Genomic DNA, 27702 nt, shown 5'->3' with positions numbered 1-27702 from the left:
CTAAACTACAGATTTTATTTGAATTTCCCGTTTTTCTGCTAATGCCCTTTTTCTGTTCCAGGATCTACTCCAATTGCATTGAAAGCTTCCATTTTTAAAGTCTCACCCAAAATACCTGCCTGGATTTGACATTTGATTTACTAACTTCAGATGGAAAAGTCACTTCCACATGATTCCTATCGTTTCTGAACATGTTACATTGGTGCAAAAGTAATTGCGGTTTTTGCAACTATTTTTAACCTCTTAAACAGCAATTACTTTTGCACCAACCTAATAATTACTCAAGGTGGGCTTTTCACAGCCAAATACAAGACCATGCCTCCATAAAGCATATTAACAACAAAGATACACAACTCAATGCAGCAAAAATAGAGCTGAGGTCAGTACTAAAAATGGTTGAGGAAGAAACATTTGAAAATATGTTTTACATCCAAGCATAATTAGCTCCTGATGATGGAAATGTTGCTATAAGTGTTTTTAATGTCATATCAAGTTGCCCAACTCCCTTGGGCACACAACAAAAAAAGGCTTTAACACTATATAAATAGACACTCCCGTGTAATTAAAATGATTACAACTACTCAAGATGCATGGGTGAAAAATTTTATAGAAGAAGTATTACAGCAATTACTGTGGTCATTTTGGAATTGTTTAAGTTTAGAAGAACATCAGTTTTCCTTAAAATATAACCACAAGTGATCTCTGGATTCATCTACAGCTCTGACAGTTGCAGTTCCAAGTGGCTAGTACTATATTCCAGTGGGATCAGACATAAATGATCACAAACTATAGTGACAGACATTTCCACTCAGCAGCTCTACAATTAGGGCTCAGAACTCCATCTACTTAGAGTGGCGTTCTCACAAGCAAGAACCCTTGCCACTAGAGACACACTTTCCCATTGTAACTCGCTCAGAATCAATATATTTCTATACAGATATATATTCTAACACACAATATCTCCATTAATCACATCCACTGCCTCCAGTCCCTTCTCTTTGTATTTCTAAACAAGATCTGGGGGAACTATATCAAGGGTTCACCTGCTATTAGCTGGTAATTTGCTCCTGTATCCTAAGTGTCATAAGAATTGGGCGCTAGATACACTCCTTAGTATATTCAATGTCAGGTTCTCCACCGAGTATTGTGCTGAGGGGCCTATAAGGGGGATATTTCTCTATTGTTCTTTCCTGAGAGTCAAACTCAATTTCATTCATGCTCTGCAGAGTGATAAGTTGGGAATTTCTGAGGGTTGGAGCAGAAAGATAAAGCAGCTTTGTGTCAGGTGTAAGGTAATTATTTGCCTTGGTTTCTGTGCTATTTGTTTTTATTCCCTGTGTTTTCATTAACAGTTAATGAGTTTTCCCCCTTAATTCTAAAACAATAGCTTGGCCAGTAAAGGTTGGCTTTTTCTGCCATGGATTCAACCAGCTGTTGCTGCTCCATAAACTTTATGGAGAAGTAAATTAAACTGCTAAAAACTTTCATTTCCTAATTCAATTCCAAATAAAACAGGAGGAAAAAAATGAACCATGATGATGTTCCCCTTGTAACTATTTTGACTCATAGCAAACCCATCTGATCCTGAACTTGCAGGTACCACTAAGGGACAAAAATAGGCCATAATGACAGTTTTACCAAAGCAATGAGAAGGAAATGAAAAAAGACAGAAAACATAAAAATAACATGAGAATAACAAATAACAGATAACATAAATATACGTTTGCTTATTTGATATGTAAAGGCTCAATGTTTTTTCACGTTAATATAAAGTCATTGTCTTTTACTTCTCTTCTAATTAATTGTGAGCTATATTATGAAGGATTTATTCACATCCACAACCAACTGTTTATATGGTATGGTTCAAACTTTTATAGGGTTTGCTATAACTTCATCAAGTATCTTTGGGTAATATAAGGAAATTGAAGTTAATGTAAAATTGTCCGCAATTTTGGGGGTTTTGTTTTCATTGTTGCTGTTAGAAGGAAACACATGACTTCTGACTCTATTTAATATTTAAAAACCCATGAGACATAAGCTCCTACTTTAAAATAATAAATCCTAAATAAAATGCTATAAGTAAAGGTCCCTGATCCAAATCCAGTTAGTTTTCATGCTTGATAGTATTAATATTGCCAAATTTTCATGGACCAATTTAACAGTAATGCAGTTACCAAAGCTGAGCTATGGTAAGATTAGCAAAACTGCAGCTTATTATTTCTTATTGCAACCATTCACCTAAGTTTTTAAAAAGAACACCAACTAAAGACATATGTTGGCTACACATGTACCCATATATGTGAAGTGTTACTAACATGTAAATATATTATGGAGCACATTTGCAATACCTAAGCTCAAGTTCTGTCAACCCTTCCATTATAAATTACATACCCTTTTGCACATACTCATGCATTAGAAAATGTATGATGTTTCCCACAGAGCATCTTAGAGGCTTCACTGGTTTCTAAATACCCATTTGGATTTGCGTGGTTAGTTCTCGTGATTAATCCATATGTAGTGAAGGTCTCAAATTCTTCTCTGTTCGAAACAGTCTGACTTCCTGCCCATCTCTTTTTTTCCCTCCTACATCTAGCCATAACTCAATGTATAAATATTCTTTTTTACCCCCAAGGCCCTGGCAGTGAATGTAATAGTACTGAATGCCATTAAGCCTACAGAACAAATGATGGGCCAGGTAAAGAAAATTTCCATTTATCATACTTTGAAAAAGTTGCTCTTGAATGTACAAGAAATATATTGAGCCTAAAACTAAGTTTTTTTTAACTTAGAATACTGTTTACTAGTTGTATAATCATGTTAAGAATAACAGACTTCTTAAGAACCTTTATGTGTAGCGTAGTCTAAATAACCAGAAATGGAACCAAATTGAGCAGACACTTACAGCACAATCACTACAACACCTGTGACTGCAATAACCAAAAGGGCATCATAGCGTAATAATACTTCCAAAATGAGCTACATCTGTCTGTGGTGGGTTGGACAGGCAGATGCTGTGGAAGCCAAATGAAAAGTTCTTTTTCCCTCTCCTTCAAGAAAATGGTCCTTTACGATGCAGTTTTTCATTTTGACCAGTAGGGTGGGCTGCAGTGTGTAGCATCACCCTAGTTCTTAAAAAAGAAAATTGGGGGGGAAGGGGGAAGTAGCCACCATGTGAACCCTTCTGCTCCTTTCCCTCCCACCCCCGAAAATGCTGAGATTTTTAACCCTTCTTAGGTTTCACATAAAGGCATAACGCTCCTGGACATTAACAAACTGGAGGACTGGCAGCAACAAATATAAACCAGATAATTGTATATATGACAACACACACTTCATAAAGCAAATTACAGCCTGTCTGCAATCATTGTGGCTTTACACTCACGCATTCCATCCACCACTGTTACTGATCAACTGCTACTAAAATGGAACCTGAGTTAGTATATTTTCAATAATAATGACATTTGACAGAATTCAAAACATGTAAACCTCGGTATTTGGTAGTATGTGGATAAATACACTGTGAAATGAACGCATTTATCATAGGACAACCAGGCACTCATAACCTGAAATTATTGGTTCATAGTTCTGTTTTCCTTGGACCACTGTATTCCCAGGGTTTGATTCTTGTTATGAAGCCATTCAACTGAATTTTCAACGTGTTTTGACTTATAGGAGAAAGTCAGCTATAGTAATAATAAAAATATAATAGTTCAGTGAACTCTTATTGGGTCCAGGCTCTGGGTCAAGACTCTTCATGTACTATCTCATTTAATCCTCAAAATAATCCTGTGATACATTATCCCATAGCTACAGATAAAGAAAAGGTGAATTTTTTCTGTGAGTAATATAGACCTTCAATATCACTAAAGATATAATAGCAAAGGGTGACAAGATTCGGCCTCCCCATACCCGACCCCACCCCAAACAAGGACTCCTATGGATGTATGTAGTGTGTAACTACATGTATGTAACAACATCAACAACCAAAAACTCTCACTACCTAGTATAATTCTGTTCAGTGTTTGCTCCCTTTTGGAACAGAAGTTTCACATGGAAGAGTATCTCTTTATTTTTAAATTTTATTTTTCCTTGTTTTATTAGAGTATCACTAACACAAGTAAAGTGTACAGATCTTGAAGGGTAAGTGGTATCACTTTTTAAGTTTAGGAAAATACCCTTTAGAGATGAATTGTGATCAAGATCTTTTCAGGCTGGCAAGTGTGTGTTACATACATGTCAGCTGACAAGGACACGTATTCCTCTATTAGCCTCACAAGAGTCAGCAATAACTGGAAGCTTTATTTTACACATCATATTAATCCCCTTGTTCACTTCCTTCCCTGTAGTAGTGATACTTCCTAGTAAACAACAGCTATTAAACAAGTTTCTGAGAGAACTATGTATTGATGAGCAGCACAGTGAAAAATTAATGCATTATAATAGAACTGGGCTCAACCATCACATTATTTCGCCTCCAAATATCAAACAAATTCTCTTGGTTTCAAGTCCAAGGGCTTAACCTACTAACTCACAAAAATGTTTTAAGCAGAAAACCAAAACATTTTTGTATTCAAATTAACGACACATTTCAATATTTTGTGTCTAGAACATGAAAATATATTAGAGGCAGAATTCCTGCAGTTGATTAATTCTTATGCCAAAATTCTATGTTCAGAAACTGTACTCCTTACCTGATTTTCTGTGTTGGTCTAGGAATAATATATAGTGAGAGAAACAATTTATAAGTTTTTTTTTCTCAACAAAATTTCCCAGGCTTATCAAATAAACTCAAAGAAATCATCAATTATCAATTACTTCATTTTCTTTACCATCAAGACAAGAATCAGCAGTTCTATGAACTTTTAATTACCACATATGGAAAAAAAAGACTGAGGATAAAGAAGGTATTTTTTTATCAGTGGCCATGGGTATTATATACTATTTTATTGTTTATTTTAAAATTCACTTTTAAATGATACGTCAGCTCAACACATCTATATAATTCTGGTTCTTAATCACTAAGCAAAAGAGATTGCTGCTAGTTTACACCACCATTAGGGTCTTGCCCATAAATTCATGTGTAAAAAATTAATAAATAAGTAAAGGAGGAGAAAACTCAATTGGACAGAAAACTAAATCATGATTCTATTGTAAAAGAGCTCACTATGTATCAAGTTTTTGTAAGCTTTATTAGATAAAAAAATTAAGCATGCTTAGAGCAAAACTTTTAAATGTTACAAGAAAGCACATAATGAAAGCACATTTTCCCTCCCTTCTCTCAGTTCTTCTCTCCAGAGGCAATCATTGGGAGGCCTCTGGGGCGTTCCATGAATTTTCTATCTAAATATAACATGTGTCTATGTGGTCCATGTCTTTTTTTTTTATTTACAAAAAAGGTAGTATTTGTTCTGTTCTGTACCCTGCTTTTCCTCTTAATCACTTATCTTGGAGGTTGCTCCATGTCAGCAAAAGTTTTTCTGAGATCAGAAAAAAAAATCTCATTTTTCATTTTAACTAATTTTTTGTTTAAAAATAATACACACATATGGTGAAAATGCAAATAGTACCAAAGGATACAAATAATGAAGATTCTCTCTTCCACTCATACCAATATCCCCCTGAATAGAGATTACCACTGTTAATAGATTCACGTGTCTCCTTTCAAAAAATTCTATATACAAATAAAAGCAAGAATACCTGCATGTGTGCATTCATACATGTGCACACGTGAACACACACATATACACAGAAACAAACTGTACAATGTTTGCCCAAATTGCCCTTTTCGCTTAGTAATATGCCTTGGAGAGATCTTGCCATGTTACAGATATATATGTATTGTGTTCTTTTAACCTCTATGTAGCATTCCATTAAATGAGTGTAACATAATTTATTTAACTAGTCCCCTAGTGCTGGACATTCAGGCAGTTTGGAGTCTTTGCTATTCCAAACAATGTATAATGAATATCCTTGTACATAATATATTGTGTAGGGACTACAGAAGACAGCAGCATCTGATTCCAATGATTTCTTCTTTCACCTGCATGAAAGTCGATTCTTTTTCTAATGTTTCAATATCATCTACTCCAGGATAGGACATTTACGAAGGGCACAAAAATCTTAGAAAATTTTAACGTTAAGAAAAAAAGTGAGTCTTCTGATTTAAAAAAAAACAAAAAAAACTTACTGTCTTTGACAATAGTTGCAAAACAGTACATTAATTTAAAAATGCATTATTCCACTCTTTAAAGAAAAAACAACCAGTGGATGTATAGGAAGTAAAATATTTGAAAAGGTATCAAAGTCAGTAATTAACTTCAAAAACAATTTGTGTGTATATTCACTTTCTACAGATTAATTTGTATAAAATGAAGCAAATAAGGAAAGGGGGGAAAGGCCTAAAGGAAGTCAAGTCACAAAAGCAGCTGTCAAGATTGTTGATGCTAAAAAGTTGGGCTAAAGCCAAAGGCAGGAGAATTTGTCCTGTGTACATTTCCCCCTATTAAATCCCCAAAAGACATGGAAAGCATTCTAGAAGATTTCTTTTTAAAAAGTAATATAGGTTAGGATATTCTAGGCTCATAACTAACACTTGTATTTATAAAATATTAGCATTCCAGGAATAGTGATGGAAAGATACTTAACAATAAATTACAAATATTGTAAATTCAGACTTTTTCTTACATTTGCAAACACGTCATAAATTTGGGCTGTGTTTCTTTGTATAAATCCTACTTACAACTGTGCTAAAACCTTTTGGCATGAATGCAAAGAGTATTTTCATAAATAAAACTTAGTAAAATCACTGTACACTCCATTAATTCAAAAACACTTCTCTTCAACTTCAAAGGGAAACCCTTCTCTCTTTTTTGTAGTGCAAAGATGGTGTTTCTTTGCTGCTTTAATGGTTTGCTTCTTGTAGTTGTCATAACTACATGCTCCAAGTATGTGATAGTAAGGGACGAGAAGTTAAGTGACAACCATGCTTCAATTCAACATGTCTCAGACATTACAGAGCAACAAGCTCATAAATCTAAACTTTGAAGGGTCTACCAATAAAAATCCTGCACACACATCCTTTAAATGCAAACCTCACACATATATACATGGTGAATTACATGGCCCTACCCCCTGGGTTCAGCTGGAATGGATGAATTTTAAGAAAAGATGTGTAATATACTCGTATATTGTCTAAGTTCTATACATGGGTTTACTGGCATAGCCCTACTTTGAAACATTATAAAAATAATACTTGCTACCACGTTAGTAAGTGCCTACCAAGTGGTAAGCACTCCTCATGAGTTCATCGTCTCATTATAACTCATTACAACTCATAGTAACTGTTAAGTAGATATCATTCGCAAGATTTTGTAGGTGAGGAGGTTATGTCACTTGCCGTAGCTCACATATCTTAAGTAAAGGAGCAGCTGGTATTTGAATTCAGGACTGATTTCAAAGCTCATGCTCTTTCATCACAAAACATTAAAATTGAAACAATTTTTTTAAAAAGCTCACTAATCTATGTATTTTGTGTCTAAGATACATGAAGTATCTTATGTATTAATGTACTAGGTCTCACAACAGAAATAAAAGAATAATGTCATGTTTTTATTAATCTCAACCTGGCTTACTTTTTCTTTTATCTTTGTATTACGGATAATTTTAAACATGAACAAAAGTAGACAAAATCATGTAATAAGCCCCTATGTATACATCATCCAGCTTCAACAAGTCAGTTTATGATTCATTTTGTTTCATCTACAGCCCCACCCTACTTCTTTCTCTCCCCTCCCATATTATTTTGAATAATATGTCAGCCATCTACCACTTTATCTTTAAATATTACAGCATACCTCTCTGTAAGATAAGGACTCTTTTTTAAAAAAAACATAAGCATAATACCACTGTCACACCTAAAAAATTAACAATAGTTTCTTAACAACATAAAATATCCAGGCAGTGTCAAAATTTCTAATTCACCCATAGATAGCACTTTTTATAGTTTGTTTGACTCAGGATGCAAGTAAGGTCCTTTTAAATCTCTTTTCATCTATAGTTAATGTGGCTTTATAATAATATTTTCCTTATCACTTTGCACTGTGCTTTTGACAAGCATATTTTTAGGGACACTTTGACAAGGGATATAGGCTTGCCATTTCAAAATAAGATTTTTAATATTCACACAGTTAAAATTTTTCATATTATACTGAATAATTTTCTCAGAAACCCTCTATGCTACCCATGCTGATACTCAAAGAATCTTCAAGTTGGCAGGAAATTTCACTGGCTCATATTTACCACTATCACAAATGTAATGTGAGTGACCACTGGACCAAAAAAATGTGGTTTTGTTATATATACTTACAATATTTCTATAGTCTTTCTTAAATTTTTATTTAAATATATTTCATTTGTTTTAGACTCTGGATCCATGGTGGGCAATTTTTCTATTCATGAAGATGTTTTTACAGCAATAAAATTTTAATGATCAACATTATACCTTATAATTTAAATTTTTTATTAAACTGTAACTGTCAATAATTAACTCATTTTATAAAAGGGGAAACTGAAAATGAAGTAAATCAGTTTACTCAATGCCATAAAGTGATAGTATCATCATATCTAAAGGGCAAATCTAATTTTGTTGTTTAGACATCTGATCAATATCTTTTAAATATCTGATTACTGAAATGGTAAATGTTCTGCGGAAGATTCCAATGAATTTTCTTTGTAACTTTAAGTGAAAAATTAAGTAGAAAAAATTGTTAAAGTAAATAGGATTCAAATTATCAAAGGAATCTATGTCTTATTAAAAATAAAAATAAAGACTTTCCCATGTTCTCCAATACTTGAGTTCATTAACTAGCTCTTTCATTTATGTCCCTTCTACATTAAAGTAATAAACATTTGGATTATATTTTATTTCTCTATTTTTCATTCTTTTTTAATGAACATTGTTCAGGAAGTTGACAGTGGACCAATAAGAAAATTTGGGAAGAAATGTGAGGGAAAGAATTACCATTACCACTACCATAAATTTTCTTAGTGTTCACCGTGTCCAGGTACCGTGTTAGGGCTTACCCATATTACCACTAGTCCTCATAACAATCCTGCAATGAGACAGTGAGATGCAGTGATGACGAATATGGGCTCTGGAACTACTAATGAGTATGAGGTTTCTTATTAGGGTGATGAAAATTTTCTGAAATTAGAAGGTGGTAGTGGTTACACAACTCAGTGACTATACTAAAAACTGCTGACTTGTATACTTTAAAAGGGTGAATTTTATGGTATGTGAATTATGTTACCATAAAGCTGTTATATATTTTTTAAAAAGAGTGTATGCTATGGAGTCAGACTGACCAAGTTAGAATCTTTGAGGGGCACGACTTTAACCTCTCTGTGTCTCAGTATCCAAATTTGTCATTGAGTATATTAATGGTACTTATTTAAGGCTGTTCTGAGGGTTAAATGATATAATACATGTTAAGAACTTAGCACAGTGTCTGGTACATCCCCATTTTATAGATAAGGAAGCCGAGTTTCAGAGAAATTAAGCAACTTGCTAAGGTCACGTGACCTTTAACTAAATGCTATAGGTGGCATCTGAACTCAGGTCTGTCAAGCCTCAACATCCATGCTCTTTCTACCATGCCAGTTTCTTCTCCAGAACAAGTACAAGACTCTCCTTACTACTAATCAATGGCTACTCCTCCAGCATGTTAAACCTGGGATTGAAGGGAATAATGGATAAGAAAAACTTTGCTTCTTTACATCTTTCTTTAAAGGTTACCCTTTCAGCACATTGTACCAAATCATCACCATAAACAGATGTTTAAATGTGTGGTAATAAAGGGATGTATAAATAAGGGATCTTTTATAGTTAAGGACCATTTTCCTTCCAGGCACCAGACTCTGGTTTAGTCCAAATATCCTGAAGAACACAAGTGTGTATTTAGACAAATGTACAGGGTTAATAAAATTCATCCCATCATATTCCTGCACAGAGGATCCTGCCATAGATAAAAATGCTAGGAAAGAAAAATATGCTAGGAAAGCTTGGGATCATCATTTCTGTCTTTTCTCACTCCCTTCCCAATACTACCTAGTCTTCCAGGGCTTTGTAAATTGTTCTGCCAGCTGTTCCCTTTCTTACATATTACTCTTCTTTTCATAATTCTGAATTGTCCTAGAAACTTACATAGACCTGTTACTACTCCCACCCATTCTTTTTTTTTAATTTATTGGGGTTACAATGGTTAGTAAAATTACATAGGTTTCAAGTGTACAATTCTATAATACATCATTACTCCCACCAATTCTATATCAGTTTCTGAAGCACACAATCAACTAACACCTGATCAAAAGGGCAAGGTAAAAGATACTCTGTCTCTTCCCCTCGAAAAAAGAATGTCTTAGGGGGAGGAGCAAGACACATGAGTATGGGTTTTTCTACTTGATCTTTTCCTATATTTACTTCCAAATGAGCAATGACTTTGCTCATATATTCAACCATTGTCAAGAAGCAAATACAGTTTTCTGTTCTAAATAAACTCTTTCCAATTGTCTCCTTGGCTGCTCTACCTCTGCCTTCTCTCTAAGAGAGAATGGCTGTGCAGAAGTTGCCCTAGGCTGGAAGATTACTGCAATGCCACTATTATAAGGATCTGCTAAGATGTGCCCTTTGTCTTTTTAGCCCCAGATAGTCTCTTGTGTTAAGCTCCAAAATTATTTTCTCTTCTCAACATATTATTATACCACATCTCTGCCGCTAATTCTTTATTTCTCCTTTAGGTAATTAATTCTACCCTCACAGTTCCATTCATTTCTGCCAGTTCACATTTATGTTCTGGCCCCTGTGGATTTGGGTTAACATCTGTTAAACCCTGAACTATAGGGCCATTCCCTGAATAGCATTATTTCACATTTTGCAAAGCAAACTGCTACATTATCACATATAATTCTCTATTCTGAAGCTATGTTTTCAGCCATAAATGCATTAAGACAGTGAGATATACAGTAACAACACATCACATTATTTAAAATATTATAAATAGTATGACTTTAACTTATAAGAATCAAGAAGCTTTAAAAATATAAGATTTTTATTTCTTAAAGTTGGCTTTACAAAAAAAAAACAACCCTTACATAGACTTGAAATACACTGAAACAAAGTGTGAGCTAGGAAAATTAAAATTTTAATAAAACTAGTATCATCATTCACAATTTAAATTTCTTTAAGGTATTACTGTTCACTAAAACAGGGTATGTTGACAGTATTAAGAATAAAAAGGATGGGAAAAGTTTACAATTGGTGAAAACGTTATAGAGCAAAATTGTTCATAAAACTAGTTGCATGTTTGATCAAATGATCAAATAGTCTCTGTGATTATCTGAGAAAATTTATATCTCCATTTATAATAAAATAATTAACATTCAGAATGATGTTTCTGACATTCTCAACGAGAGTACGGAAAAAGAAGGAACACATATACTTTAGAGACACCTCCTCAAATTGTTTGAATTCAGAACAAGATATTCCAATTTTAAACCTTTTAAAAATGGGTTCTAATCCTGTCCATTTTTTTCTTTTAATCTTGCACACAGCTGTCTGTTGTACTTTTTAGAATCATGCCAGATGCTGGGTTCATCAAGCAAAAGGAGGAAAACAATGGTTTGAAAGCAATTAGAAGCACCGAGGCTTCAGTGAGGCTCGTATTAAAATGTGATAACACTGTTCTAGTGGGAATTTCAACGCTGCTCCATTTCTGACATTTCTCTGCTGCCAGACAGGCAGGCCGTGTGGAAGAGCACTGTGATTGAGGAGGTAACATACTGGAATTTATTTCTGGAGCAAATGAAGGATTAGCTGAGTTGGAGTCCTCCCAAGGTTTTTATTATGGACTCGGCCACCATTTTATTTGAATACTCGTGGATCCTGTTGGCATCTAACAAAACTCAAGGAATAAAAGCATATTATAGCTTTATTTCTACAGAATAATCTAGCACCAATCCATTCAGAAAGCAGAAGCATCCGAGCCTTTTGTTGATAAAAAGCAGGGCAGGGGAGCCCAGCAGGGTGAAGGTTAATTAAACACTCCACTAACTTTCCTCAGAAATGGCTAATGCCACTCTGTGGAGAAGCTTATTTAGAAGAGACAGAAGGAAATAATACCATCTCTACATTTTTACTGTAAAACTATAAATGGTCAAAGAGTACTCACCTTGGGGCTGAAAATCCCAATAGTACCTGAAATACAAGGAAAAGAATGGAGATAAGTCAAACCTGTATTTCTCAGTCTTGGTTGGTGTACGGTAGTGATAGCACCTTGTCCAAAAGCTTGCCAAACAGTCAATAACTAGCCAAAGCTACTACCCACTTTGAGAAAAATCAAAGGGTTGTCCGTGAGATTTGAAAGGTTCTCAAAGTCTTGAAAGCAGCATTTAAGTTACTGTAACTCTTTAGATAATTTTAACCATATTGCTGGCAATGTCCTAAGAGGTCACCTACCTGTGGTCAGGATTTCCCATCAGGAGCTCTACCAGCTTTGAGGAGGACAATTCTTTGTTGTAACAACCTGTCCTTTGTATCACAGGACGATCAGTGTCACTGGTCTTGGGCACCAAATACCAGTGGCTCCCCCATTTATAACAACTAAAACATTGCCCTCCAACACATTCTCAAGGTCATTTAACATTTTAGGATCTGTGCCAAGTTTGGGGCTCTTGCCCACCATATCATTTCATCTCCTCTGTTATTTTGGGAAATGATTGGCAAAACTGACAACGCTTGAAGTCTTAAAACTAATGAAATGGCAGTGGCGGAAAGGATCATTTATAAGTCACTTATTTAGAATCTAAATTGCATTCCACCACCCCCACCACCCCAGAAACAATATTATATATGGTGGCTACCCACAAAAGTCTCTTGTACTTTGGATTCCATTTCCTCCTGCCTTCACAGGAACCTTACACTGTTTCTATATTGATTTTCTCTTGTATATATTCAACCTCTTCCTCTCAACTTGGCCCTTTCCATCAGCATTTATGCTAATATAAAAATAAAGCACACCCTCCCTCACTCCCTCCATCTGCTGTCCTCTTTCCCTTCACATCACAGTAAAATTTTCAAAAGTGTTGTCTATAGTTTCTCTCTTTATTTCCTTACCTCCCTCCCACTCACTCCTCAACATACTCCAATCTTGCTTACAATCACCACATGTCAATTCTTGCTGTGGACATTAAATAGAATGTCCACTAAATAGAATGAACATTTTTATATCCTCATCTTGACCTCTCAGGAGTGTATATATGCATAAGAGCATTCCCCCCGCCCCGGGGAAGGGGGGTGCGAATCCAGTTTTTATCAAATTCTTAGAACAATCCACAACCCAAAAAAGATTAACAAAAAGGCAATAATACATAGGTGATAATGGTATGTCTTCCAGTACATACATAACTGAAATGCGGTGTGGCTACTTTAGGGAGAAACATCAGTCGAGTGAGTATCTAAGTTATTCCTTTACGAGATAAAAATTCAGAAAACGGAGAGGAAAGAGATCAGTGGGGAGCATGTTGCCATAATCCAGAGATGAATCTGTGGGAAATGATCAGAGATGAGGAAAAGAAGGCGGAGAAGAAACCTCACAATTGACTTTTCTTATTCCTTTCCTTTTCCTGAACAGTTCTGGGCTGGCAATCGGGTGAAGGGAGATGCAAGATACTTGGGTTAGATGGCAGGGAAAGCTCAGGACAGCTTTGACATCTGCAGGGGAAAAGGGAAGAGGGAAGAAGAGAAGGAAAGGGTGAAAAATGGAAAGCTGCAACAGCTGGGAAGAAGGCGTCCATGTCTAATGTAAGGGCATATGTAAATGGGAGTGGCTGTACCGTAAATAAGTTGTGTGTGTTAGTATGATGGGTCAGTCTCCACCTAGTAGACAGTGCAGCTTCCCACTATACCTGGCCTCTGTGAAGAGTTTTCCATAAAACTCCTTTTTGTAAAACACAGCTAATCATCAGCAATTTGCCATCCTTTCCTGATATTTTCCATCTTCTTTTGAGACGCTTCCTTAGCCCCTGATTCCAATCATTACCCAACGTCTAATTCAAAAAACCGAAATTAGGGTGTGAGCGTGTGTGTGTGTGTGTGTGCGTGTGCGCACACGTGTTCCTGTTTCCAAAATGTTAATGATGGCAATGGCTGGAACTTTGCTAACCAATGTTGTTTTCATTTATTGACCCAGAAAAAAAAAAAAAAAAGCAGCCATGCAGTGGAAGTTAAAAGGCCAACTCGTGGCAAATTGTTAAATAGGTAAAATATGTTATTGATGATCTCAGTCTCTTTTGTTCTCTTTCCCCAAATCCCCACTCCAATTCACACACATATTTTCAGTTCCCTTCTCTACTACTGTAAAGTGTCCCTGGTTTTCTGGTTTCTCTTGTTAGTTAAGAAGATGTTGTGAGTTCATATACACTAAGAGTACTGCTTCTGCCAATAGTAGCTGTGTCTTAAGAAGGCTGATTATGAAGAAAGATTAAACAGTATCAAATAAAGTAGCAGGTCTTTCTAGTTGACGTTAAGTAGTAGAATCAGCTTTATTCTTGACACTGTATTTAAATATTTCTGTCTATAAAAGTCATATGTAGAACTTGACATGGAGTAGCATAAAGTGGAACGTTAGTTCCCATCTTTTTCAGAAGGTATAAAACGATCCTGTTATCCTACGTTTTTTCCCTCTCTTCTTACTCTAAGTATGAATTATACAACAACCCTAAAAAGAAAGGCTATTGAAACACACACACACACACACACACACACACACACACACACACACTTACCACACAGCTCACCTCACAAAGCATACATCTAAAAGGCAAGGCCAGCATAAGGCCAGATTGCCTTCCATTTACCTGCCTTTCCCTTTTTGGGAAAAATTCGTCCTCAACTCAGATCCCATGGTTAGGGTATTGCCCCATCCCCAGTGACCAATAAGATGACGTTGATACCGAGACTTCCTAGGAATGAGTCTCCCTAGTGCTCTGAGACCATACTATCCAACCAAAAGGTTTGTCATCAATGCTTCCTTCGATTTATGACCTAAAGGTGGAACTGTGGGCAAAAAATGGGGTTCTACAGAAAGAAACCGCACAGGGTAACCTGATCATAAATTCCTAGCTGGTCAGGTCACGCCCCAGGCCTATAACTTGTTTAGTGAAAGGCTTTAAGCCAGCCCTGTCCATTCTTCTTGTGCCGTTAGGTTAACACACCTGTGAAATACTACTAGTAATACCCCTTCAAGTGGATATGAACCCTCAAGAGAGCACATGATCTTGTTAACTCTCCTGTAATCCAAGCCCTGCCTTGCTTTCTCCACTCTTCCTTACCTGCCCTCCTTAATTTCAAATTCATAAAGAGGCTGCAAGACTGTTATTCTGCAGCACATCTGAGATCTTGCCCCCCAGCATGTCATCAATTTGGCTCAAATAAACTCTTACAAAATTCCTCAAAAAAAGAAAAAAAAAGGCAAGATCAAAAGGTTAGCAACCTCATCCCTTACTGGACGGTGCCATGGATTATTCTCTGCTGCACACACTTGGGTCTTGATCTTGTCTTGTTAAACATATCCCATGGGTGGCCTTCCTCACATTCTCTGGAAGATGATTCCACACTAGAGAATTCTACACTCGTTAGGCGGCCTTTAGTCAAATCCTGCCAACGTCTTCTAATTCTCATCCTTCACTTTGAAAACAATTATCCCTTAGCCAGAGACTCCAACAAGTCTGAAACTAGAAATTTTAAACTAAAAGGCAAAGACTACAATGGAAGTATATGGAAGAAAAAGCATACAAACACACACACACACAGCGGTGTTCATCCTAAAAGCCTCTGAGAATGTCATATCAGGCCTGTGCAGATAGATAACAAACACTTCTTTAATCTTCTCTTTGAAGCTTCAGCTTCAATACGAAAGGGGAGCTATCATTCCTCTGCAATATCCACACTCAACATCCTCGGGTCCATGCAAATGAGCTTGGGAACTGGAAAAAGACGAGTCCAGAGTGAACAGAGAGAAAATGCTGCGACCATATTGATGATGATTATTTTCACATTCAGTCAAAAATAAATCCATCTTTACTTGTGCTTCCAAAAATGAAAATGGAAGAATAAGAGATTATAACATTAAGTCTACTCTACATAATAGTCTTGAAAATGTAGGGTTACATTACATGCGAAGCAAAGTTTGCTATTCGTGTTTTTAAATTAAAGAGGGTTTTTTTTTCTAATTAAAGTTTATCGGGGGGACAATTGTTAGTAAAGTTACATAGATTTCACGTGTACAACTCTGTAATACATTATCTATATCTCACATTGTGTGTTCACCACCCAGAGTCAGTTCTCTTTCCATCACCATATATTAGACCCCATTTACCCTCTTCTAGAGAGACCACCCCCCTTACCCTGCGGTAACCCCTAAACTTAAAGAGGTTTTAATTGAACTTTAATTAATTTATTTTTATTACTAAAATATGGTTGACATACATTATATTAGTTTCAGGTGTGCAACATAGTGATTCGACACTTATATATGTATCTTACAAAGTGATTACCATGATAAGTATAATATCCATTTGTCACCTCACAAAGTTATTATAATATTATTGACTATATTTGCTATGCTGTACATTACATCCCTGTGACTTATTTATTTTATAATTGAAGTTTATACCTGTCAATCCCCTTCACCTTTTTCACCCTTCTCTCCACATCCTTTAATTGAACTTTAGAGAAAGGAACAATAAATAAACTGAAATCACCACACTGAGGGAATCTTGATGAGCAGCAGCTATAGTAATATTAATGATAAGAATAATGCCAAGATATTTTGAACATACTGTTCTAAGCACTGTTCTCAGCATTTAATATTAACTCACTTCCTCCACACTCTAACCTTATTATTACACCCATTTTATAAAGGAGGAAACCGAGGCATCAAGAGGTGAGGTAACTTGCCCATGATTACAGAGGTAGTAAATGAGGCCGACAAATTTCTAATTCTAGCAACTAGTTCCACAACAAGAACTCTAATAATAAATTAAGGAAATAAGACAGACAACTGTAACTATCATCATATTATTGGATATAATCTAGGAAGGAAAAATAATTCCATTTCCTAATTATAATAAAACAGCATATATTCAGCACTCAACATATGGTGGGCATTGTTCTATGTATACGTTTTGTTATTGTTGTTGTTGTTTTTTAAACATTTATTTATTTATTTATTTAATTGGGGAGGGGAACAGGACTTTATTGGGGAACAGTGTGTACTTCCAGGACTTTTTCCAAGTCAAGTTGTTGTTCTTTCAGTCTTAGTTGTGGAGGGCGCAGCTCAGCTCCAGGTCCAGTTGCCATTGCTAGTTGCAGGGGGCACAGCCCACCATCCCCTACGGGAGTCGAACCGGCAACCTTGTGGTTGAGAGGACGCGCTCCAACCAACTGAGCAATCTGGGAGCTCAGTGGCAGCTCAGCTCAAAGTGCCGTGTTCAATCTTTAGTTGCAGGGGGCACAACCCACCATCCCTTGCGGGAGTTGAGGAATTGAACTGGCAACCTTGTGGTTGAGAGCCCACTGGCCCACTGAAGTGTTATTCTGGCATTAGAAATGGAATCTTAGAACTCAAATGGACACCTGATTGAGCAGGGTTTCAATGGCAAATTGATAAGACTAGGAAAACTCTTGCAACAAACCTTGAGCAGAGAGCCACATGGCAGAGACTGATTTATACCCAAGCAAATGGCCTTTCTGAACAATGCTAATAGTCTGTCTGTGCACTGTAGATATTTCCTATAACCTCTTTTCTCTCTTGAGAAGATTCACTTGATTTTGACTTCTCTTTCTACTACCAGTGTTCCGTCTACTACCTTGAAGAAGGAATGAGCAAGTGGCAAAGGGGAACATGGCCAGCTATACCCAAGAGCAGAAATGGGAAAAGAGCACCATCTGATGGAGGCATCAGAGGCCTGGGACCCAGGGATCCGGTTACCAGCCTTAGAAACAGTTGGGTAGGAATGGGAAGGTCCCTGGAGGGGAGCTGGTATCCCCTTTAGCCCCAGTTCCTTCAATTCATCAAAAGTATAAGACCTGCCCACAGAAAGCTTACAATCTGGTCTAAAATATGAGATATTTACACATGAAGAAATGCCAAACTAAGATAGTACATAACAAATACCATGGTAATAACAGACAATAAACATATAACTCAAGTAATAGAAGAGGCTGTCATTAGAAGACACTGTGTGTTGTTTTGGGGGATGTGATATTTCTGTGGTCTTGTGTCTATAACCACACATTTTAGAAACCCACTCCAGAAGACAACACGATGTTCTCCTACTTACAAAATACAATGGTCACAATTCAACTTTTATTAAATAGTAAATAAGCAACTTTATTTCATGTTGATAGTACTACCCACAACTAAAAAAAAAATATTAGAAGTCGATTCCCAGAAAATTAAAAAAATAATAAAATTTTAAAATAAGTAAAACCTTATTTACCACTAGAGTCTCCATAACACTTTCATTACTATGAAATCCTTGCTATGGTCAATCCAACATTCACTTTGGATACTAACGGTAAGAAATCTGGGAGCTTTTCATGATTAGTCAGTGCTAATGCTCTTTCACTGAACACTGGAAACCTACACGCTAACATTCCTTCCTGTACGTTCTAGGATTAGGATTGCAAATTGTGGTTGTATGTCTATGCAATTCCCGTACTCTCTGCATGTAATAGGCAACCAAATATAACTCAGTGAACTATTAAAGAACAATGCTAGCCAGGTACGTTGGGGCAAAATAAAAGACCCAAAATACCAGGTCTTTCTTTCTGAAGATAAAAAATGAGCAACTGAAGGGTTGGTTGATTGGTTGGTTGGTTGGTTTGCTTGTCTTTAAGGGTATGGAATGATGTCTACTATGACGAAATCCTGCAGAAATGTGCAGCCTGGCTGGGAAAGAGAGAAACTGGGAGGCAGTTGAAGCTACTGGAGAGCAAGAGAAGGGACAAGAGATTTGATAACAGACTTGGAGGCACACTGGGAATAGAGTGCCAAGAGGAAAGTCAGAGATGTCTCTTGGTTCCAAACTTGTGTATTGGAGAAAACAAGCCAGCATTCACATACAAAGAACTCCAGCTGATTACCATATTTTAAACTATAGTATCTTGGGCTCTTGCCCTGCCATTTTTGTCACTGTTGATGCTTGGAGACTAATTTTGGTTTTTGCCTGCTTCAGGTTAATAGCTACTCTAGGACCACCAAAACTCTTAATTACCTGATTAGTGAATAACTGATAACTGTATGACTCTGTGACTGTGGACCATATACTCATTGAATTTTACAGCTAGAAGGACATTGAAAGTCATTTATTTCAGCCCATCACTTTACAGATAAGAAAAATGAAGCATGGAGAGGTTATCTGATTGCACCATGGGAATTTAAAAGTCCACATTGTGGAGCTACCATAGTTTATCTCATGAAAAATCGGGGAAGGTTCGAAAATGTGATATTCATTTGAAAATTCCTTTGATATTTTCCTCGTTATGAACATGGTCACATTATTCACCTGAGAGCAAATGTTACTCAAAAAATTTTTAAGCTGGACTAGTTCTTAGAGCTCAGCTAGACAGGGTGGATTTCTCAACATGAACATGCCAACATACCCTCTATATCTCAAGTTATGATGACTGCATTCATTCTCTCAAACATTAATAAATCTCTACTGTTTGCTAGATACTCTGTGAGGGACTGAGAGCCCGGAAAGCCAGAACTGTGAGCCAGTTTTGCTGGAATGCTCAAATTGTGTGGAAGTGATTGGCCCAAAACACACACAAGGTAAAAACTGGGACTAGAAGAACCCAGGTCTGGCTAATGCCAGAACCTCTCTTAACTGCCTGCAGATAAGGGTTGCTGAGGGAGGATCTGGGATGAGAAAGAAGAAGATGCCTGGCAGGGGAGGGGTGGGGAGGGTCACAGAGAGGCCAGGTCCAGGATGCAGAGGGGCCAGGCCCATCAGAGCAGGTGGCAGAGGCCCAAAGAAGACATGTTTGAGCAGCGCAGGATTCTGAGTGGGTTCCAAGCTGAGAGCCTCTGTTTTACCTTGTGAAGTAGGCTATGCTGTCATGCAAGAATGAGAGGTGATATGATAAAGACTGTTAAGGATTTGGGAGACAAGAAACATTGAGGAAAATGGGAAAGGTTGCTGATATGGGGACGTAACACAACCTCCAGGCATCATGAAGGGTTCAGCTGAGGTTGGAGACTAAGATTTACTGTGGTGGCAATTAAATTGTGTAATTTTTCTCCAGCACTGATTAGGTATAAGAACAGAAAAGGTGAATTGATCCAAGGTTAGGATTTTTCTAGGCTTGTGGGATGAAAGGACAAGAGAGTAAGAGAAGCCTGGGCTCAGGCCAAAGCCTGGGCTCAGACCAATGGCCAAAGACAACTATCGTGTCTGCACATATTAAATATGTTTAATAATCACTTAAAATACTCAAAAACAGGAGAAATCATAATTCCATTTTTTCTCTCAAGACTGTCCTTTGTCCCATAAGTCCCAAACCATTCTTACCCTCATGTTCCTGTTTAAGTGGTTGACGACTCCACCACCCAACTGAAATTTAGGAATCATCCCTTTTCCTCTTTATTTCTATGCATATCCCATCAATCACCACAATTATAATCCCTTAATATCTTTTTAATCTATCTCTTCTTCATCTTTCCAGGCACTGAATTCATTCAAGCCCTCAAAATGCCTCACCCACATCCACACAACACACGCTCCCTGGTCTGCCTGCCGTCTTGCTCCTATCTGACCCATTTTCCTCAGTGCTGATACAGACGCAAGTGCAATGACCATGAAGAGTAAAGGCTTTGCAAACAGGTCTGGGTTGGAGTCCCAGCTCCGTCATCTTCTAGCTGTGAGAATTTAGCTGCCGCCTAGTTTCCTCATCTTTAAAATAGAGGTTCTTGGGAAGATTAATGGAGATAAGGCACACCAAGAGCTGAACACTAAGCCTGGCACCTGGCAGGCCTTCAATAAATATCAGTTGTTATATCATTAGCACCATCATTATTCTAATGGCCTAAGATGCAAACCCATTCTTATCATCCCCCTACTTGAACCCCAACCTTCAGGTCTTCCCCTGCTCTGCTCACACTCCTGCTCTCACATGTCACTGATCTCTCTGCCAGCACACTTTTTCCTTTGTGCCCATCTTCTCCTAGCAAACCCTTGATGGTCCTTTGCAGCTCAGCTCAGCCTCCAGTGTTAGGTGCTCCTGTAGCACATCTGTGCACACTTCTCAGCAGCACCTGTAATACTGTACTACATCTTCTCATCTCTCCATGTCACTGAGCCCTCAAGGGGCAGTGGCACAGAGCTGGAGCTCAATAAATGCTTGCTAAATAAGTGAATGAAGGTGAGAAACAGAAGGGCTATCTGAGTTGAGCATGAGTGCAGCATAGGGTGCATTTCAGGGAGGGATATGAGACAAGGCTGGAGAGACAGGCAGAAGGCAAGTCTCTCCAAGCAGTCCTATGGGGGTTTGGATTTTATCCCAAATAAGATGGGGAAAGGCACCTTCATTTTCCTCTAATTAAGGTAAGGGGGGGGGGGGGGAAGAAGAAAATCAAAGGAATGGAAGAAAAGGAAGAAGTGAAAGACAATAATAAGAAATCTTTGTTAAATTAAAACCATCACCCAAATGAAGAATTTTCCCCCCAAAGTCTAGCTTCAAAGACTAGCCACAAGATGACCGGCAAAAATATACTTCAAAAGACACGACTGAATACACATCGCAGTGGCAAGAATCCAATATATAAATACAATCAATTTGTTTCCTCATTAAAAGCTTTCATGAAGAAAATGATTTAATACAAATGCTAAAGCTACTGACATAGATTAATTGAAAAATAACAACAGAATCCTAATTAAAGACATAATATTATTTCACTCATTCATACTACATCAAAACCTGAATAAATACATAAAAACAGAAGCCAGAAAACAGGCTTCTACTGGTAACCACTCTAAGAGATACAATGAATTACTAAAATTTTCCAAAAAATTCCTACCCTTATGTGTACACTTTCTTGCAGTTAAGAACTGAGATGTACACAGAAATTCAGAAACCATTTTTAAATTATTTCACAGTTCAGCCCTCAATTTGACTTTTTTCCTAGTTGTACAAGATTCTATACTAAAATATCATTCTTTCTCATTTATTTCTTTGTGCAGTGCCTACAGTTGTCATAGTTAAGCCCTTACATAGAGGTACCCAATTATCCAAACTGTAAAAAATGGAACTGACTTTCACCTAAAGGTCAATGACTATGTGACCAGTTTATGGCTGTATCGGGGTCACTAGCAGTTCAACTACAATCAACAGGTCAATCCTAGGAATTACCTGACCCATCGTGGGGCCAGGACTTCAGTTCTGTCCCACTTCAAGGGACTCTCCAGCATCAGAAAGGTCTACACATGTTGCCAGGCCACAGGGAAGCACACAAGACAGAAGGCAAACATCAGGCCAAGGGAAGGATCAAGACCATTTGTTATTGACCACATCCCCATCCTTCAGTCTAGAAGATAATTAGGTTGAAATGTTGTCAGCTACTTGCTGGTAAATGTTCCTGCCAATATTCCCCAATCATATTGGGAGACCCTCCTCACCACCCAAACCAAAAGCCTCAAGTCATACCTTCCAGTCAAATCCTGCTTCTTTCCTTCCCCTTTGCTGTTACAAATTCAACTGGATATCAAAGCAGCGTCTTACCTAAACAAAGCTGGGAGGTCTTCTAATAAAGATTTTGACATATACTTGACCGATTTTAAGAATCTCCTGGAGCCTTTATTGAAACACGAATTCCCAATGTCCATCCCAGACCTAGTAAATTAGCATCTCCAGGGTAGAAACCTAGAAATCTGTATTTTTAACATGATCCCTAGGTAATTCACATGATGGGGCAAGTTTGGGAAACAACTATAAAGGAAATGGGTATTTTACCAATAGTTGCCTATTAAGAGACTTCTAGACTGGCAGCCCCCAGGTCAAGTATAGATTGTGTTCCATTTCCAGTTGTTTGGACCTTGGAATGCATTTTTCTAATAAAACAAAGTAATGGAAGTTTTCTTAACCAGCTTTCAAAAATCTATTAAATCTTATTAACAAATCTGAAGTATAGTAAATACAATCTTTAAGTTACAAACCAATCACATTTCAAAAGTTGAAGCATAGAGTCAGCTGTTTAGAATATATTCCCATAAACATGAAATTTTGAGAAGTGGTTAGGTTACCTGGCTACCCATAAAAGCTTATTAAGCCCATAGCAAACCAAAGCCAGCTATAGAACCAAAGATAAAAACATGAGCTAGGCATCTTCAAAGTAAAAGATAATGGGAAGGAGAAATGATTTGTCTTCCTTCTGTGGGCGTAGGGAAGATAGGCAACCTTTGACATTCTTATCCTCTCTCCCGTTGCAACCAACTCCTGCCTCCCAGGGGCCTCAGCCCAGGTGCCAAGAACTCGCATGTTATCCATAGCTCCCTAATAAAGCATCAGCTTACCCACCCCTGCCCCGTGCTTTACTCTCCCAAATTACCTACCTCTCCTCCCCAAATCCAGTCAAAACTCATTGCCATGATTTAGTTCCGTCCTATCTTTTCAGCTAAATCTCCCATTACTCTCCTATACCTAACAAACAGAATCACCCTTTGTTTCCCAAATATGATTGTACTTTATCTCCTCAGCATCTTTGCACCTGCTATTTTTGTATGCAATGTATCTCACCAAAAACCCATCCCTTTCAACCCATGGCCAAGCCATGATGTCATCTCATCCATTAAAGCCTCTCAGAGCCTACCAACCAGAAATGATTTCTTTCTCTGGGATTTTACAGTAAAAACTATGTGTACCTCTCCTAAGACTTTAGCAACAATATATCTTGAATTATAGATTTTGTAGATACTTTTATATCCTTTCCATCAGGTTACACATTTCTTGGGACTATTTATTGGGTATCTAGTATGTAACATGCATTGTATTAGGCACTTTTATATGCACAACAATAATCCTACAAGGTGAGTGTATTGTATAATTTATTCAGTTTACACTGCTCAAAAATAAGTTACAGGAGGACTGGAATCTGTGCCATGTTCACCATAGAAATGCTTTGCATATAGTATATGCTCAATAAACATTTGTTGAATGAACGAATGAAGTGGCATTATTCACTTTTTATGAAGAAACTGAACCTCAGTAAGTATGCTGGCCCAAAAATCACACTGCGTGGGTTCAAATCCAGTTCCAGAACCTAATAGCTGGGTAATCTTGAGCAAGCTGATCAACTCTCTGAACCTCAGTTTTTCTCATCTGTTAAATGCAGCTTATAACACTACCTTCCTCACACACCTGTTGTAGGGATTAAATGAGATAATGCATGTAAAGCCTTTGACAACGGGTCTGGCACACGGTACATGTGTAATGAATGCCAGCTGTGACTGTTATTCTTAAGTTGCAGAGATAAATCCCCCATTCTTCCTTAGGAAAAGTCTCCCCTATTAGTTTTATAACCCTCAGTGTACCTAGCACCATGCATTACCTATACCTGAGGTTCAACAAATTTGCTGGGCATTGAATTTCCTCAGCATATGTCATGTGAACCAAAAATTAGAAGGAAACCATCGAATAGGGCTAGGGCTAATGCACGTGACTATACAATCAAATCTCTTAACCATCCAGGTAAATTTGTATTTTAAAAGAAGATGATGAGCCCAAATGAATCTCTAAAGACCCCCAAGTACATAACAAATTGAAACCAAACATTTCAGACCTTCTAGAAAAGAAATCTGTGGGCAGTGGGCTCCAAGCTGGCTCTATGAGTCTGGCTGCTCACTTGAAAAACAAGGATATGTCTCATGTGATGTGTCTCATGTCTTGGTCACCTGGCATCATGCCCAACATACAGTAAACAAACAGCCAATACGTATTTGTTAAGTCAATTAACTGCTTCCGGTGTGTAATCCTCCCCTGCTTCTAGCTGATTCCATTTGTCTTTATGACCAACATAAAAATCAATCATGGTGACTGATGTTTTGAGGAGGAAGTAATTGGTTTACTCAAGCACCATCACTTTGGAAAACTAGTCTCGCAAATACAAATGTTTTACTAAATAGTCACACAAAGTGTAGATAATACTTTTCTAGTGAAGGATTCATCCTGTGTCAGTTCAGTGCGGCTCAAAGGGATAATAGCTAAGAAATGGAAGTTTATCCCAGTCAGTGATACCTCATCTAATGAAGACCTTGTGAACGAACTTCCTTTATTTTAAAAAAACAACAACACAATATATATATATATATATATATATACACACACACACACATACACACACACACACACACACACACACACACACACACACAGAGGCTGCCAAAAAAATGTATACACATTTTAAGAAAGAAAAACTATTAAAATTGTAATACTCAATATATATCGATAACAAAAGATGAATACAAGTCATGTTTGACTTCTGCAATTAATTATAAGAGGTGCTCAAAGTGGTTACCATCAGCGTCCAGACACTTCTGATTACGGCGATCTACTGCTTGAGCAACGTTGACCAAAGTGTCCATTTGTATATATTTTTTGGCACCCCCTGGGGTGCGCGCGCGCGCGCGTGTGTGTGTGTGTGTGTGTGTGTGTGTTAGAAAAATCATCATAATTTACTCAGATGACTGCTATATTTCATATGGCTCAAAAATAACTTTACTTTCGTGTGTGCGTGTATGTGCTTGGTAAAACATCTCCAAATACAGCTGCTTAAATACACAGAAGTGACCCAAGGCTACACTACACAATTAAAACCTAAATCTTCTTTCCACATCTTTTTTCCTCTCAGTGCCAACTCCTTTCCCACTTGGAAACCAAATCCTCTTCGGCTCTTAAATCCCTGCCTCTTTTTAAAACAGGAAAGGTTCTGATATCAGTGACTTACAATTAAGTATATATTCACTATAGACAGTTGGAAAATACAAATACACAAAAAGGAAAAATTAAAATTCACTCAAACCCCACTTGCGAGAGATTACTATCATTAACATTTTGGTGTTTTTCAGCCATTTTTCTGTGAGGTTTTATATACATATTTAATGAAGTTTTTTTAACTTATAGTACATCTTATTGTTCTACATCAATAAATCTTCTTCTGTAGCATGAATGATTAGATTATCTTTTTTAAAATGTTTGCCCTTTCAACAGAACGGAGGAGCAGAAGAAACTGGAACAGGGAGAAACTCAATTTTCCAATTCTCTGAGTAAGACTTTTTGAAGGCTACAGTTTAGCCAATAACAAGGGGAACAGAAAGGAGACAGATTTAGGATAAAGAAACAATAGGCTTGTTGATGATTTGGGGATTGAACAGAGAGGAGTCAGGAATGACTCCCAGGATTCAACCCTGGGAGACTGGGCCTAGGGAAAGCAGAAATAGTCTTTAGGGGTGAGCAGAATATAAAATAATGATCCAGTTATGGATACTCAGGATTCTTCTGGCTACAAGGAACAGAAAACCTGACTGACAGGCTTCAACAAGGAGAACTTTATTTTTTTCTGCAAAATGTGATTCCAGGGTTGGTGCAAGGGGCCAGCAATGGCATGAAGGCCCTAGGTTCTCCCTAAGAACAGAGTACTATCTTAAGGGGCTTCTGCACTTCAACATACTGCTTTCTCCCACGCATAAGACTATGAGAGCCTATCAGACGTCTTCTCCTTACATTTCATTGGCTAAAACTACATCATATGTGAACCCTAGACCAACCACTGGCAAAGCAGAATGGCATTCAGATCACGATTCATCCCTAGGCTCTGTTGTTAAGGAAGAATGGAGGGTGGCTGTTTGGTAGGCATCCAGCAGGGTCTACTCCAGCTTGGTGAAGTCTCAGGTATCTATAAAACACCCAAAAGGAGCTGTCCATGTTGTGTCTAGTGCCTTGGAAAGAGAACTGCAGTTGAGCTGTAGGATTGGCAGTCATCCATGTACAGAGGAAGTTGTGGAGTTAATGGACATGCATGCAATTGCCTAAGAATGTGGTAAGGAAAGAGGCAAGCCTGAGGGACAACAGTGAAGAGGACAGGGTAGAGAATGAGCTCAAGCAAGAATCTAAACAAAGAATATAAATGCAAAGAAGAAGGAAAATGAGGAGAGACTATTAGCATGGGAATTACCAGAGAAAGAGCTTTTTAACTTTTTGAGGAAAAAGGTACTATCAACAGTGTCACATGCTGCAGAGAGACCAAATAAGACACAGACTGAACAATGTCACCTGGATGTGGCAATGAGAGAGTTACTGGTACTTTGGCAAGAGTAACTTGATAGGAACCAAGCCTAATTATAGGGGACTGAAGAGTGACCAGAGAAGAAGAAACCAGAAATGGCTAGTCTAGGCTTCTATTTCAAGAAGTTTGTCTCTGAGAAAAGAGATAGAGGACAGTAGCTAGAGAGGAAACCACTGTATAGGATGTAATGTTTTTCTTAATATTAGGAGAGCTCTGAGCATATTTACACGATGAATGGAGTAATGTAACAGAAGGAAAAGCTAAATTTCAGAAAGAGAGGGTCTCTAGGGGAAGTGGTATTGGCAGA

The 27702-nt window shown here is 37.5% G+C and overlaps 1 protein-coding gene across 1 annotated transcript in view; it reads right to left on the bottom strand.

Annotated features, from left to right (window-relative positions):
- SKAP1 (src kinase associated phosphoprotein 1) overlaps positions 1-27702 on the bottom strand; it is a 269771-nt gene that overhangs the window by 193712 nt on the left and 48357 nt on the right. Inside the window, exon 3 of the mRNA XM_019740642.3 lies at positions 12225-12250. Within this exon, the coding sequence (XP_019596201.3) occupies positions 12225-12250 (26 nt within the window). The remainder of the gene's footprint in view (positions 1-12224; positions 12251-27702) is intronic.

The sequence above is a fragment of the Rhinolophus sinicus genome, chromosome 12 (assembly GCF_057876585.1).
Source record: "Rhinolophus sinicus isolate RSI-liver-muscle chromosome 12, RSI-T2T, whole genome shotgun sequence".
NCBI classification, from domain to species: domain Eukaryota; kingdom Metazoa; phylum Chordata; class Mammalia; order Chiroptera; family Rhinolophidae; genus Rhinolophus; species Rhinolophus sinicus.
Note: the sequence above shows the minus strand (reverse complement) of the source record. Positions and strands in the feature narration are given on the sequence as shown.